Below are 16703 nucleotides of genomic sequence, written 5' to 3' on the forward strand. Positions count from 1 at the left end.
CCCCATAATGTTTCTAGGTTTGTCAGCATCCCAGATTATTGCACTTATATAGCGACGTGCATGCACGTGATGCCGATTTATAGCGCTAGCACACTGAGATACCATGCCGCAGTTTAACATGAATATCCCACTCAGAAACAGTATACTGACTCCGAGCCGACCAGTCCTTGTTAAGCCCCTTAATGCCGAGCGCCAGACAGGGTAACAACAAGTATCTTTTAACGTCGTTTGGTATGACGCGGCCGGGGATCGAACCAAACAAAAAAAAACTTATAAAGGGAAATATCGCACCTATCCTACCCAAAGGTTTCATGTCTCTAAGAACCACTCCATCCTTTCACCACATATGCAACCGCACGAACGCACGCACACACACACGCACGCTCACGCACGCACGCACGCACACACCAAGAACATTTAAGGGTGGCTTCCTTACATAACCTAAGCTCACCGTGTGTTGAGTAGTTACAGATTTAACGTTCATACTTCAAACTGTTGTCAGGCCAGGGTGTTTTGCGTGAAGAAATAAAACAGGAATGGCAAGTATTTATTCACGTTTTGCTTTTGGCTTCTGAACAGTTCAGTTCTTCTTCAACAGAAGCAAAACGACTTCCAATAAGGAATATACACACATGGAGGATGAACAGAAGAAGCCCGATGACGTCCAGACACAAATACTGATACAACGGCATGTCCTGGCAATATGACCTCAGATGTGCGCCGCCATATTTGAGTACGTGTTCTATCCAGTAAACAGCTTCATCTTTGAGACATCTTTCCCTGCGGCATCCTCACTTTTGTCGCTTTCTTGATTTTCTGTGAGTAGGAAGAATTCTGTATGACCTCATTGATGTTGGATACCAAGTCATCTACAGAAAAGTTTTCAAATCCATCGTGATACCGAAACCAAAGTCACTGAACTTCTTGGCATTATAGGGCTGTTCAGCAAACATGGGAACACCAATCATGGGAACTCCGTGCAAGAAAGCCTCGTTCTGACCATCACAACAATTTGGTGTTCGGGTGGGCGATAAGATCAGACTGCGGCATCGAGTCAGTTAACAAAACATTGGTTCCCAAATTTACTTTCTTATCTATTTTGAAGATGTATTTATAGTCGATTTAGAGAATGACTCCAGTTGTCTCCTGGAAATTACGTCTGGACATTCACATTACTTCCGAGGGAAACAATGACCACGCCCTCTTTCGCTCCGTCCATGACCTTTTTGTATTTGTCAGGAAGGGGTTCAGGTGCAACCGCGTACAGAGATCCGATCTGGTTCACATTTGGCAAGATGGCGCTCTTGTAGTTTATGAGTCGTTTCTGATCAATGAGCCATAGCCAGGCTTTTGTCAGAGATTCCATAGAGATGCACGGCTTCTCTGGGGCGTAAGTTACGACGCATACGTAGAAGAAGATGTCGTACACGTACACATGCACGGTTAAAATTTGCATTTGCAACACGTGTCCAAAAGTCCATGCCTATTGGTAATGCAAAGATTGGATGCGGAAGTGCGGTGGGGATAAAGGCTAGCAAGGGGTTCGAACGTTGCCCCCACGAAGACGAAACGGCATGTCCAACTTATATGCCATTAGGGTCAGGTGTATTGGCATAGGAATAATGTCAGATATAATCAAATCGAAATGTAGATTGTACATAGCATTAAATATCTTGTCGTCCTTCCCGTCACATACTTGCATCCCTACCTCGAATGGTGGCGGTGCGCTGGTTTCATTGAGGTAAGCAGTAATGACACGGTCGACTAGCTTCCCTTCTATGGTGTAGTTATCTACGGACTCTTACTTTCGAATATTGACGGCCGGTAACTGCATTCCCTTGTGATTGGCCAGTTCGGTTGGAAGAGCATTCCATACCACGTGACCACGCGAGACTAGCTCTGTGGCCCCTGATGTGACTTATAACGTAAAAAATAGAAACAGGATATTGGCGGCTTCAAGGTTCGTTACACAACCCAGAAACAGAAGGACACATCCGGTTCCTGGTCCCATCCCGATAACAGTGATGTCGAGGTTGTCTGTAGCAAAATATAGCAAATAGAATGAGTGAGTGAGTTCTCAGTTTGATCAGTATTTCAGTGATACTACTCAAAAGAAGTTAAGGTCCAGCCGATCTTTTCAAATCATACCATGACAGATTAACTATGGTATATAAAAGAATTAGGTGGACCTAACTTCTATTGAGTGGCATATATCGCGGTGCGTTAGTTTGATGTGGAAGTATATGATGTAGGTATGAGTTGTTTTCCACTTTGGTGAATCTCACGAACACGGATTTGGAGCAGACAAACCAGAGCGAATGTGGGATTCGAACCCACAATCATAGGTTTCTTGCTCGCATGGGAACGCAAACTCTGCACAGTGAACTGCGGCGCCAAGGACGACTGAACCGTCCGTGCCCCCCGAAAAGAGAACAATAATGGAGTGTTTCTGCTTAGTTCAGGATAGGGGGCACGGGTGGCCCAGTCGTCTAAGGCGTCGCGATTCGCTGTGCAGAGTTATGTCCCTTGGGCATGCCAGAAACCTATGATTGTGGGTTCGAATCCCGGTTCGCCCCGATTATGTTTCTAGGTTTGCCAGCACCATACCCATGCTTGTGGGTTTCACCGAAGTGGTAAAGGTCTGAGCCCTGCATCACTTCGGGCTTTCCTCCCACATTAAGCTGACACGCCGTGATATAACTGGAATACTGTTAAAAGCGGAGTTAAACCCAACTCACTCACTCACTCACTTGTTCAGGATACTGTTCGGAGTGCCGTCACGTGGCGCTCGTACATCGCTCATTCAGTTAATGGGGTACGAGCGATACCTGGTGGCGGTATGGAGGACCACGTCAGCATACACTGGGATATTCAAGGAACGAGGGTCATGAATTCATGTAATATCACTATCTCTGTTTCTGCATCGCCACATCACGCCGCATAAAGTTCTCAAAATCTGGTGCTGACTCAGTGTATTCTTAAGATGAGTTGAGGTGAAAAGGGGTTCAACGTCGCGGTCTAGACAATTCACTTCTGTAGTGCTAGCCCATTGAGATATTTTGCCGCATATTCAACATGGATACCCCACTCAGACACATTATACTGATCAGTCTTTATCTCCTTAATGTCGAGCGCCAGGCGGGGTAACAACAAGTTCCATCATTTACAGTATTTTGCTTTGACGCAGCCAGGCAATCGAGCCAAACAGCTCTTCAGGCAGAAACGCTCTATCCACTACAACACAGAGAGAAGATAAGAGACATATGGTAAGATAAGAGTATCAAACTCACTGCTAAAGGTCGTGATTCCACATCCGTCAGGGACGGTGGGGTAGCCTAGTGGTTAAAGCGTTCGCTCGCCACACCGAAGGTCCGGGTTCGAATCCCCACATGGGTACACTGTGTGAAACCCATTTCTGGTGTCCCCCGCCGTGATATTGCTGGAATATTGCCAAATGCTTCGTAAAACCGCCTTCAATCACTCACTTAAATTCCGTAAGCGGTTTTGATACGTCACCTCAACGGTACTAGTTCCGATTCCGCCCTTAGCTGCCCGAAATGACTAATGCGACCTATGAGCCGACAATAATCAGATTCCTTCGGACTCCTCAGGGATTCCGGGGCTGAATAGGTCCCCACGAACCCACGTGATGCTTGTCTTAAGAGCTGACAAAAGTAGTTCAGCTTGTCATCGGTGGTGTATGTGTCGTCGTGACCGACGGCGTGGATCGTTGGTCACGCTTTCAGTCAACGGTTTGTCCGGATAGGAATGATGGAGGCGGTGACGTTACTTTAGAAAGGAGGCTATGGAGGCGAATGGGTCCAGGGTACTTACCGACATAGATCGGAGATAAAATAATCCAGATATTCGAGGATGGTTTGCACTCTGATCCCGTCTGAATGAAAGGCGTTTATAACTGCCGTCACTACCATCACGACTATCTCATTTAATCAAACTATTTGTACACCTCTCGTTACGGAGATTTCCATTGCCTTTCGACGGAAACATATGCATTGTAACTTGACGTTCACACCTCTACCCATCTGGCACATCGCCATTCGAAGATTATTTGTGTAATTATCAAGTCCGGGATTCGAATTTATCTTTGACTGACTGTCGGCCCACTGGCACGATCGCTCCACTACCGACGCAACATCAATCGCAAAAGGCGACTAACGGGATCGGGTGGTCAGCCTCGCTGACTTGGTTGATGCAGGTCATCCATCCTAATTGCGTGGATCGATGCTCATGATATCAATCACTGGATTGTCTGGTTCAGACTCGATTATTTTACAGACCGCCGAATATAGCTCGAATATTGCTGAGTGCGGCGTAAAACAACAAACCAAACCAAAAAAAACCCCAACCACATCAATCTCTTTGTCTCTCATACGGACCTTGAAAGTAACATATCACAAAATTCCCACGCAAGTCTAGATTTATTCAGTTTGAATCAAGATATTCTCTGGGCATCTTTTCAATAACATATTTAAAGAAAAGTTAAAAATATAATCTAATTTATTTGGTATAGACATTAGTGATATATATTTTTCAGTTGAAGGATATTTGCAATGATAATATTTTAGAAAATATCGATTTCCGAGGACATTTAGGTTAGGGCAATTTAACATGAAATGTAACTCGTCACCTATTCCAAGATTAAGGTAAGAACAGATTCTATTTTCTCCACTTTCACTGCACCATCGACCAGTTTCCATTGGGAAATGATGATTACTCAGTCTATATCGAGTTTCATCTGAGGTTGCCAGGCAGTGATAACAGGTATGGTTAAGTTATGTGTAACTTCTACAACATAAGGAGTTGTTTTAACTTTATACTTTACAGTGAGTGAGTATGGTTTTACGCCGCTTTTAGCAATATTCCAGCAATATCACGGCGGGGGACACAATAAATGGGCTTCACACATTGTACCCATGTCGGGAATCAAACCCGGCGTGACGAGCGAACGCCTTAACCACTAGGCTACCCGACCGCCCCTTATACTTACAAGACAGGAGTGGTTCAGGGTTAAACCTTGAACAGAATTTCACCTAAATCGCCGTGTGTCAGCTTGATGTGGGAGGCTGGCATGGGTGGCACTGGTCAAAGACGTGTAGCACTATGGGGAAACCCACACTGACGGTGCATACAGACCATGTACCTGGGTGAATCTAGGATTCGAGCCCCGATTTAACATAAACCCACCTTGTACACAATACATAAACGTCACAATTCGGGGAATTGGGGAATATTGCCAAACCTCGCTGTCCGAAATATTACAGGCATGTCACGTTCGCCTGTACAAAATGGAGTCCGGGCCAGCCAAACCAGTGACTGGAAACATCAACGCCCGAGCCCAAAGGGTACGGCAACACACAACAGCATATCTGATAAAACGATAAATCATTTATACTTAAAATCTTTATTTTAGAAAAACTAGAGGTATCTTTGTCGGTGAAACAAACATTGTGTCTACAAATGACACAATGATGCTGGCAACAGGACAGACAGAGATATGCAGCCAAACAGGAACATTCACACTGACAATTACCATATCTACACCACGTTTTCATGGGGAGGGAGTGACTTGCGTTTTATGCCGCGTTTTAGAATAAGTCCAGCAATATCAAGGCCCGGACCCCAGAATTTGGATTAACAAATTGTACTTATTCCAGTTTTTGTTTTGATTGATTACTGGCTTTCCTACAGCAATAGCAGCACGACTTCCATATCAGGAATATACACACGTGGAGGATGAACAGGACAAGCCCGATGACGTCCAGACACAAATACTGATACAACGGCATGTCTTGACAATATGACCTCAGATGTGCGCCGCCATATTTGAGCACGTGTTCTATCCAGTAAACAGCTTCATCTTTGGGACTTCTTTTCCGGAGCTTCGTGATTTCTGCAGCTTTCTTGATTTTCTGTGAGTAGGAAGAATTCTGTATGACCTCATTGATGTTGGATACCAAGTCATCAACAGTAAACGTTCTTAAATCCATGTTTACACCAAAACCATGATACACGAGCTTCACTGAATTATACGGTTGATCCCCAAATATGGGAAAGCCAATCATCGGAACTCCCTTCAAGAAAGCCTCGTTCTGACTACTAGCCCCACAATGTGTGATAAACAATTTAGTATTCGGGTGGGCGAATAAATCCGATTGTGGCATCCAGTCGGTTAAAATTACATTACGTGTCACTTTGACTTTTTTGTCAGTCTTGAATATGAATCTGTAGTTCGTTCGAGAAAATGCCTCAAGTAACCTTTTGGATATTACATCTGGAAGCGACTTCACATTACTTCCGAAAGAAACAATAACCACGCCCTCTTTTGACTCGTCCATAAACTTCTTGTATTCATCAGGGGGTGACTTTGGTTCAGTCGCTGACAGTGATCCAATCAGCTTCACGTTGGGCAGGGTGGCTACTGGGTAGTGAAGGAGAGGCTCAATGTCGATGAGCCAAAGCCAGGCCTTAGCTGTCAGAGATTCCATTGAGATGTACGGCTTCTCTGGGGCGTATGTCGCTACTGGCCTCAAGCTACAGAACGGATCATATACAAACACGTACATCAAAGTCGTGATGACATTTGCTACACGTGTCCCAAAGTCCATTTTCGGCGTCCTCGGGAAAATGATGAACGGAGACGCAGATGGAATGAAAGGGGTCCGGCTGACTTGAGGCTCGAATGCTGCCCCCATGAATATGAAGGGTATGTCCAGTCTATGAGCAATGACGGTGAGCATTCTCGCGACGGGAACAACATCAAGTATAATCAAATCAAAATTCAAATCTGTGATTCTCTTAAATAATTCCTTGTCCCTCAGTATTTGGTCACATACTTTCTTCATGACATCAAGGTGCAAAGTACAAGTTTCTTTCAAACAATCGGCTACTATACTGTCGACAAAATTGTCTAAGTTTAAGTCCTCAACAGCATCGTATTTGAGGATGTTGACACCCGTCGCTTGCATGCCCTTATGATTGGCCAGTTTAGTTGATAGAGCATTCCATACCACGTGACCACGCGAAGCTAGCTCAGTGGCCACGTTCAGAGATCCCCGGATGTGACTGTATGTTGGCATGTACAAGAAGAGAATCCTAGCGGCCTGGAACCCAGGCAGACACATCAGCAACAGCAGGGCCAAGCTTCCGGTATCTCCTCCCATCCTGGATAATTGATGCCGCCTGTAATCTACAAAGAAAGTTGGCTGAAATATATAAATATGTTAGAGTGAGCGAGTCGGGAATGATGCAGCGAGGGTCACCAGACATGGGCTTCACACACTGTAACCTGCTGGGAATTGAACCCGGACCTTTGGCGTCACGAACGAATGCTTTAACCACTAAGCTACCCCACAATTCTGAAGATACCAGACGTCATCGTGTTGGTTGTTTAGGATCAGAGTGTAACATCCCTTCATTTTGGTTGACGAAAATAGCACTAATCGTCACCAGAAGAAAGCCCTACAAACAAGGAGGATTTAAACAGATGTGATTTGACGAGACGTAGAAACAGTTCAACGTTATGAAAATGCGTTCCATACTTGGGATCGAAATGGTGTTAAGAATCCTTTCTCTCGTCTCAATGTTGAACATGGGACTCTTTGCGTCATGTACTCAATAATTTACTGCATCAGATGTCTGCATGAACAGGTGCTTCCGCTATCTACCGGGCAGAGTGGCCTTTCTTGGGGTTAGGATGTTTGCATCTTCCCGAGGCAAGAGAGTTAACTGACTTTAAAAGTCAGCTAACTTCCTAAAAAACTGGACTTTAAACGTCAGTTTACTCCCTTGCCTCGGGGAGATGGGATATTCTTTAGAGACAGACGATTTTATCAGTAACTACTTCGTTACATACAATACGCTGCAAGAATGACCCGGAAATTTATCCTTCACACAACACATTTTCTTCCGTCCATTCGGCATTTTTCGGTTTCGCAAAACCTGAAGCCAGCTTAATTTGTCAAATATTGTCATGAAATAGTTTAACAAAATTAAGTCGGGCCTTAAGTGGCACGCCAAATGATGACTGAAGAGAAGAGATTTGTTTTGAGAAAGGATAGGATAGGCCTGAAGGTCTTGTACCTGTCGCAGCAACATTTACTGGGGATCTAGGTGTTTGTCAGTGTATGGATACATAGCAGTTTACATAGCAATCGAAGTAGCTTATTTGGAGAGAGGATTTTGGTTTTTTTTCACTCTTAGCCATATTCTAACTATACTTGCCACATAAAGAAACTGTGCACGGAGAAAATATAGATATAAGGGCACACCGTCCATATATGAAATATAGGTTTGAACACAGCAATTATTGGAGACATTCAAACGCTCATGCACGTGCCATGCGATATGACGTCATTGATGGGGGCCTATGGACGTGCAATGTGTTACTGCACGTGTATCCTGTGCAGCTGTACACAGCATGTGCAACTCAAAATTCGCTGTCACTTTGGAAAGCATGATCTGTGGTCATTCAAAAATTCAAAACTTCTCAGGCGCAGACACAAGCATATCACAAGCAAATCATGCCAAGATTGACAGCTGCACAGCGTCATGAAGCCATTGGAATGATCCGAGCGGGAATGAGGCAACAACAGGTGGCAACACATTTCCAATGCCATCGTAACACGATATCGGCATTGGTGAGGCGTTATCAGAACACGAATGACGTTGCCGACCACCCACGTTCAGGACGTCCCCGAGTAACGACGCCAAGACAGGACAGATGGATTCGAGTGACACATCTCCGACACAGGTTCCAAACGGCAGTAACGACGTCCCAGACAATTCCTGGACTGCGCCGTATCCATCCCAACACTGTCAGGAATCGTTTACGTCAGTACGGGATTCGACCACGACGCCCTGCCATACGTCCCATCCTGACACACCGTCATCGAGTCAACCGTCTAAGATGGTGTCGAAATCATGTTCGCAAACCTCGAATATGGTGGAGAAATGTTGTCTTTACAGATGAATCGAGGTTCAACATTTCCCACAGTGACGGGCGCCAACGTGTCTACCGGCGTTTGGGAGAACGTTATGCACGCAACTGTATTGTGGAGAGGAATCGTTTTGGAGGTGTCTCTGTGATGATTTGGGTTGGGATAACAGCACGGCACCGAACCCCTTTGGTGGTTGTTCAGGGCAATCTCACCGGTGTTTGCTACAGAGATCAGATTCTGAGGCCTGTGGTCATTCCTTTCCTGCAACGTCATGGCCCGGGATTGACATTTCAACAGGACAACGCTCGTCCTCACACGGCTAGGGTCGCAATGGATTTCCTTCACCATAACAATGTCATGTTACTGCCATGGCCTGCAAGATCTCTCCCCAATAGAGCATATGTGGGATGAAATGGAGCGCCGTCTGCGTCGTCTTCCACATCCTCCAGATAACGTCCGTGACTTGGCACAGGATTTGAGGAGGATATGGCAGGCCATTCCCCAGACCTTCCATGCCCATTTGGTGGACTCCATGCGTCGCCGATGCACTGCTGTGATTCACGCACAGGGTGGTCATACCCGTTATTGACTTTGTGACTTTGTCGTTTGACCCCCTACTCCATTTTGATCTTCTGACGTCATCGTAACAGATGTTGTTCAGGTCCCGATGACATTTTCTTATGGTCCGATCATTCAGCTGCTACAACGTCTGCATCATTTTGTTCTTGCTGTGTTGTATTTCAATCCAGAATATATTTTCTCCGTGCACAGTTTCTTTATGTGGCTAGTATATGAATGGTTTTCATATATTGTAGCCATGCTGGCAATTGAACTCAGGTCTTCAATTTGACCGGCCAACGCATTAACCTCCAGGTTTTTATATATTAGACCATACGTTGGTTCTTGGTTGGTTTGTTGTTTTACGCCGCACTCAGCAATATTCCAGCTATATGACGGCGGTCTGTAAATAATCGAGTCTGGACCAGACAATCCAGTGATTAATATCCTGTGCATCGATCCACGCAATTGGGATCGATGATATGTCTCAACCAAGTCAGCGAGCCTGACCACCTGATCCCGTTAGTCGCCTTTTACTAGACCGTACGTGATCCTGACCCTTTCAAACTGTGATGAGCACCCGTGAGGGCAGATCAAGGGGGCGCAACTGGTGAGATGAGATCAGTTCACTGATAAACACACATACAAATAAATAAGAGCATCACAAATCAATTACCAAAACTGCTATACGGTCATTTGGGTACAAAATGAATAAAATGGGCGAGTTAACACAACCCTGAGGGGCCCCTGTAGAAGTAATAATAATAATAATAATAATTGATAATATCCATCGACAGTTGCTCACTGGCGCTGTGACAAAGTTAAAAAGTAATGTCTATGTACATATGCCAACAATCAGGAGATCTATTGAAAAGCTGAAGTGAAGAAGTGGGTTTTGAGGAGAGACTTAAACGTTTCCTTAGAAGCAGAGTTTCTCAGATTCAAAGGCAAAGAGTTCCATAACTGTGGACTGCAAAAGGAGAAGGCACCGTCAGACATAGCAGAAGTAGACAGAGGCTGATACAGTAGAGTTCCACCAGAGGATCGGAGAGCACGCTCTGGAGAGTACAGGGATATAAGATCTTTGAGATAGTCTGGATAGTCGCTATTGTTGAGGCAGTCGTCAAGAAGTGAGAATAAGAGATGAGTGGGTGCCATTAACGGTGACAAACGGTGGCCTGTTTACAATAAAAGATTCGACCAATTTGACAATATTTTAGTTAACACCCATGTTGATAAGCTTTTGCATACGTAAGTGAGGCTATCTGGTATTGAAAGCGAATGAAAAATCGACGAACAACATTTTTAAATAAGATTTACCGTTATCCAGATGGCTATAGATTTTATGCAGGAGAGTCTGTGTTGCATCATCGACACCTCTGTTGGGTCTATATGCAAACTGCAAAGGGTCCAGAAAATGTTGAACTTCGAAATATAACAATCTCTTGATAATGTGTTCAAGGCATTTCATAGCTTTTGAGTGAGTGAGTGAGTGAGTGAGTGAGTTGTGTTTAACGCCGCTTTTAACAGTATTCCAGTTATATCACGGCGTGTCAGCTTCATGTGGGAGGAAAGCCCGAAATGATGCAGGTCTAAGACGTTTACCACTTCAGTGAAACCCCATGAGCACGGGTATGGTGCTGACAAACCTAGAAACATAATCGTGGCGAACCGGGATTCGAACCCACAGTCATAGGTTTCTGGCGTGGCATAGCTATTGGAGTTAAAGACAGTGGGTGCTAGTCATTGAGGACAGTTGGGTTTTGCTTTTTGGGAACAGGTACAATGTTAGAACGTTTCCAAAATAGAGGAATGTGTTTGGAATCTCATGAAGCTTGAAAGGGTTTTTGAAATATGCCGCACAAACTGCTCACAACACTCTTTTAATACTATACCATGTAGAGGCCATTATCAGGGCCATATACATTGAGTATGTTTAGTGCGCTAAGACATTTAAGAATTAAATATCGTCATTAGTTATGGCTAAGTTATCTCCTGCTGGAGGGACTGAAATTCACTTTGGAGGAAAAATTATCAGTATCAAACGAGCATAAAAAGAATTCAACTCACTGGCGAAGGACCGGTGTTTTTTTTGTTGGTCCAAATGATAGCCTTAATGCCATTCCAGGCAGAACGTAGATTATTGTTTTTCAACTTTGTGTTTGTAAAGTGATTCGCATTACCTAGTTACACACATGATGTCCTTTTGAATGGGTTAAACGTTCGTCCTGTCGCCTGTACAGTGCACTCATGCTTGCCGTAAAAGGCGACTATGCTTGTCGTCAGAGGCGACTCACGGAATCGGGTGGTCAGGCTCACTGACTTAGTTGATGCATGTGATCGTATCCCAGTTGCGTAGATCGATGCTCATGATGTCAATCACAGGATTGTCAGGTCCAGACTCGATTATTTACAGACCGCCGTCATATAGCTGGACTATTGCTGAGTGCGGCGTTAAACAACAAACAAACAAACAACTGAGGACTTTTCGCTGAGGACCGACTTGAGCTCTTTTGATACCCAGGGCTTGTTGTTCGGCTTCCCTTTGAAGAATTATTCCAGCACAATAAACTGTAATACGTTTCAAGGATAATAGGAAGTCCAACCGGACCTAATCCAGCTGAGACTTCTATGTACGCCAGTGCACGACTCTACACCCGCGAGGCTCCTGTCTATCCTAACGAGCAGACGGCCTCAGACCACAGTTATCCCCCCTAAGTTTTGGCCTCAGACCACAGTTACCCCCCCTTAGTTTTGGCCTCAGACCACAGTTATCCCCCCTAAGTTTTACCATGAACCGGAAGGAAAATAGGAGAATATAGTACCCAGTTGAAATGGGCTGTTCAGCCTGTGGCAATTTTTTTGGAGTGACTTGTGATAGCTTAAATGAAAGATAAGACATTGTAGTTTGCTGTCAATTTTGTGTTAGCCCCAATCTGTGAAGGTATTGATTCCAGCTTCCCATGATTTGACCCCAAGTTGAAGGCCGCTGTGTGTGTTTCGGCTCGAAACTTCCGGTGAGCATTGTTGACAGTGGTTACTGCGAAAGCAAGGTGGTGGATGCTGGACGTAAGTTTGCGTTTTAAGTGACAAGTGGCAGGTTGGTCAGCATGCAACAGGAGAACAGCCTACGACTGATAATAATTATGGTGGGCTGTCATGTCACTGTAGATAGCAAAGAAGGAAATTAATTGTGGTCTGAGGCCAGACATCGGGCAGCTGTTTGTGAGCTTAAAGCGCTGAGCTCGCTGCGCACCCGGACAGTGGAACCAGTTAACCTCAGGTTTGCAGTACGGAACAAGCTAAAGTAATTGACAACGGATAACATCTCCGTCGGGAAACATCGCTGAAACCCGACAAACAACGAACGACAAGCATCTGTTTCCCTACCTTTCTACTAGGGAAGCGTCCCGAACCTATCGTGAAGCTTTGGAATATCCCATACAGTCAATCTGTCGACAGAGGGCGCTGATATAATCCCAGTCATACCAGTCTTTCCAGGCTTGACGGAAGCAGCCGAACGTGAGATTGCCACACACGTCACGTGGACACCACTTAGGGTTCTTCTCAAAAGTTGTTCCACCGATTATTAGATGTTTTCTGTTTCTAATTGGAATTTGGTCGGACCTTGGTTGGTGATTCAAGATGAAATGTTCACATAACAACAACCATTAACATATACATAATTCATTTCAGAAAATAGTATTTTTAGTTACAGAGAAAAGTGCCAACGAATAACCTTTGAGATGATTCATGCAAGAAGGTCAAATACGTTTAAAGATGGCGAGTTTGAGATTGAATGGCTAGACGGTGTTATATTTCATTGAATCGACACCAGGATAACACACAGGATGAACCGAAAAAAAATACACAGTCAATCCTAAAATGCAACAATACAAATTGGACATGATATACATTTATACAAATGTTATTTTGGAATCTCCACGGGATTTGAATAATAAAATGAACATAGAATGCTGTTGGTTTTATATAAAACAAGTGATTTCTTCAAGTTTATTAGCATTAACTATACTATACATTAACTGTACAGCTTATTCGAGCTTGTCAAAACTCCTTTATGCACACAAGATCTTTCACTGCTCAAGGGCTCTTCGTTGTAGTCATAGGGAGAGCAGAACAATAGTATTTATGGCGTCATAATACCTATCAAGTAATACAGTGACAATAGAGGGAGAAGTAAAACGTAGTCCAAGGTGACAGCCATTGTTATTTTTTGACGTCATAAGGCCTATGACGTCATAGTGGTATTAGTGGGAGGCGTAAATACACATTGAGCTACATGGGGAAGTTTTGAAAATTATAATTTTGAATAAAGTTAAAGTTTCAAAAGCCTAATGAGCATCTGTTCCTTTTCCTTTCGTAAATGTTCGTCATTGTTAAACAAATGGCCACTCCCGCATTCATCAATGTGTTTGCTTACATTTATACAAAGTACATTTGGATCTCGAAATTGCTGTCTTTGTACAGTGATTCGGTTTTTTAGTTGCATACCAGTTTCTCCAATATAATGCTCACCACATCCCGCACATGTTAAAACATATATAACATCTTTACTGCGAAAGTTCATGTTGTTTTAGACAGTAAATAGACAGTAATCTTCGCAAAAATTGAAATTTGCAGTCTCCAATTATTATTGGGCAAGTTCCACATCGAGGTGTGTGACATTTTGTTACACTGACAGAATTTGTATTTTGTGAGTATTTGGACGGACAAAGAATTTGTTTGAGATTTGTAGGCTTTCTAATGCTGCGTATAAGTTTAGGCTTAGATAAACCTTTTTTCATGGCTTTACTTTTCTGTAAAATTGGAAGATTGGCTGTTAGAAGGGGCATAATGTAACAGTTTCTAGGATTGTACAAACAAAACAGATGGAAGAATGTCCGTGTCTGTATCTGTTTCTATTGTTTTCATCAATGTTTCTCGTGGATTTTTTATTGTTTTATTTACAGCGTCTTCAAGCACTCCACATGGGTATCCTTGTAGTTGGAGATATGTCTTTAATTCTTCTAATCTTCGGTTGTCTGTTGTCTATCTCTTCTACTGTTGAGAACCAAATAATAAAACAGTCGTCCAGATATCTTCTCCATGTTTCACGAATATGTTTAGCTGTATTTACATCCATCAGCTGTTCTTCTTTGGCATATAACATTTCTTCTATGTATCCCATTACCAGAGAAGCGTATGTGGGTGCTAATTTTGTTCCCATGGCTGTTCCGTTTATTTGCTGATAATACTTGTTGATGAAATAGTACGTAACGGTATTGTTCTCCAATACACATTTCAAAGATTCCATGATGAAGGCAGAGACCATATAATAGAGGGTCTATTATATGGTCTCTGATGAAGGTTTGTGTGAAATTGCAGTCAATATCATCTGCATCATTATTTCACCAATATTGCATCGCTTCAAGGCCTTGAGCATGGTGTATATTAGCAATATAAACGTTTCACGTCAAAGGTCACTAGAACAGCATTCATTGGTTCCGATAGGTAACTTAAAAAGTCCATATCATCTCGAACAAAACTTAGTCAGAGTCAGATACTCCCTCATCATCTTATGAAATTTAGGGACCAGAGGGATTCCTAGTATCCTGACCCGCCGGTGTGGGCGATCGGGCCGATCTGGTTTTCTTGACCGGTGTTTTCTTGGTTTTCGTGGATTTGATTTTCTGCAGTCTTAGAGAGACGATCTGACACGGTCAGACGGAACGAAAACACGTCGGCACAAAGTGCAGACTGGTCGCCGTGTGGACTGTTCGTCCATTATAAAGAATAACTATCCCAAAATAGGGATATAAGTGAAGATGCAGTCAAGAAGACAACAAAGATATGAAGATCACTCGCAAGGAAAAAAACCCAAAAGGGATTCCTTTAATAACAATACGTCACCAGTGCGTGGCGATTTGAAAGAGAATGCGTTGACTGGGATAGACACGTGTTCAGGGCAAGTAGGTCAACCAGCATGCACAGCGCGCATGACCCAGATCTGGGAGGTGGCCGTGGCGATATGAGGCATGAACTTAAGAAGCTGGAAACCTTCATTGCAGACACGTTTCCACTCAGAGTCGAAAGAATAAAGAAGAATGCATAGTGTGAGATAGGAAAAGTTAAAAACAAATATGTTTTTCAAAGTGTAATTTCATCACTATGCGCATTTTCTATACTTCCTGGTCTAAAGAACAGGTCCTTGGGTTGCTGAACAGTTCTTCAGCAACCCAAGGCGACTATGCTTGTCGTAAGAGGCGACTAAGGGGATCGGGTGGTCAGTATCGCTCATTTGGTCGATGCATGTCATCGTATCCTAATTGCGTCGATCGATGCTCATAATGTCAATCACTGGATTGTCTGCTCCAGACTCAATTATTTACAGACCGTCGTCATATAGCTGGAATGTTGCGGAGTGCGGCGTTAAACAACAAACAAACAAACAAACAAACAAAAGATTATACAAATACATCAGATGAACTGGCTAACGTCGATATTCATGAGATCCACAGAGTTGTTAGATTCAACGTCCGTTTCGAGCATATGTGTAAACCTACAATGGCCCAAAAGGGCCAAGAACGATATGATCGGATATTTCGACTATCACAGGTTTTCAGCTGCACATTTTTTAAGAAGGGAAACTGAAGAGGAAATCTAAGAAATAGGAGGAGAACCTTGAACATTGCCTAAAACCTCTGAAAACAAACATAGAAAAGCTTACACTGAAACGCCGACAAAATTTTGTTTTCCAAGACGATATCGCTCGTACTAATCGTGAACATATCGTAACTGACTTCCTGCAGCAGAAAATCACCATTATGCAATGGCCTGCCATCAGTCCTGACCTTTCCCACATCACGTCTGGGACATGATCAGGAGGTCAGTGTACGCCGATGTCAAAGGCAACCCACTACGTTAGTTGAACAGGGCCAGACGCTGCAAAAGGAGTGAACAAGAATCCCTTAAATTGTCATTGGGAGATTGATTCGTACCATGCCACACACATAAACGTAATTTGACCAATCGTGAGGGCATGACCCATTATTGATCTAAGTAATCTCAATCGTTAAGTTGTTGACTAAGTTTTTACAGACCGCCGTCATATAGCTGGAATATTGCTGAGTGTGGCGTTAAACAAATAAACAAACAGGATAAGAGAAAAGGCTGGTTCCATAACTGCTT

General features: G+C 43.6%; 2 protein-coding genes across 2 annotated transcripts; both read right to left on the reverse strand.

Annotated features, from left to right (window-relative positions):
* Window positions 1–551: 551 nt before the first annotated feature.
* LOC125380965 (UDP-glucuronosyltransferase 2B17-like) lies at window positions 552–1456 on the reverse strand. Its single transcript, XM_048396754.1, is given in 4 exon segments — window positions 552–785; window positions 787–884; window positions 887–995; window positions 1172–1456. Coding segments are annotated over 4 exon segments (726 nt in total).
* A 3997-nt stretch (window positions 1457–5453) lies between these two features.
* On the reverse strand, window positions 5454–13032 carry LOC124122346 (UDP-glucuronosyltransferase 1-2-like). The gene is made up of 2 exons (XM_046485382.2): window positions 12906–13032; window positions 5454–7207 (listed from the first exon to the last, which is right to left on the reverse strand). Exon 2 carries the CDS (start codon window positions 7179–7181, stop codon window positions 5667–5669), a length of 1515 nt encoding a protein of 504 aa, XP_046341338.2. The 5' UTR covers window positions 7182–7207; window positions 12906–13032; the 3' UTR covers window positions 5454–5666.
* Between the last annotated feature and the right edge of the window lie 3671 nt (window positions 13033–16703).

Source organism: Haliotis rufescens, unplaced genomic scaffold (genome assembly GCF_023055435.1).
Source record: "Haliotis rufescens isolate VD_foot unplaced genomic scaffold, xgHalRufe1.0.p SCAF_16, whole genome shotgun sequence".
Lineage (NCBI taxonomy): Eukaryota > Metazoa > Mollusca > Gastropoda > Lepetellida > Haliotidae > Haliotis > Haliotis rufescens.

Excerpts from the sequence above, each read along its gene's own strand:
- LOC124122346 (XM_046485382.2), bottom strand. The coding sequence starts at position 7,181 with ATGGGAGGAGATACCGGAAGCTTGGCCCTGCTGTTGCTGATGTGTCTG.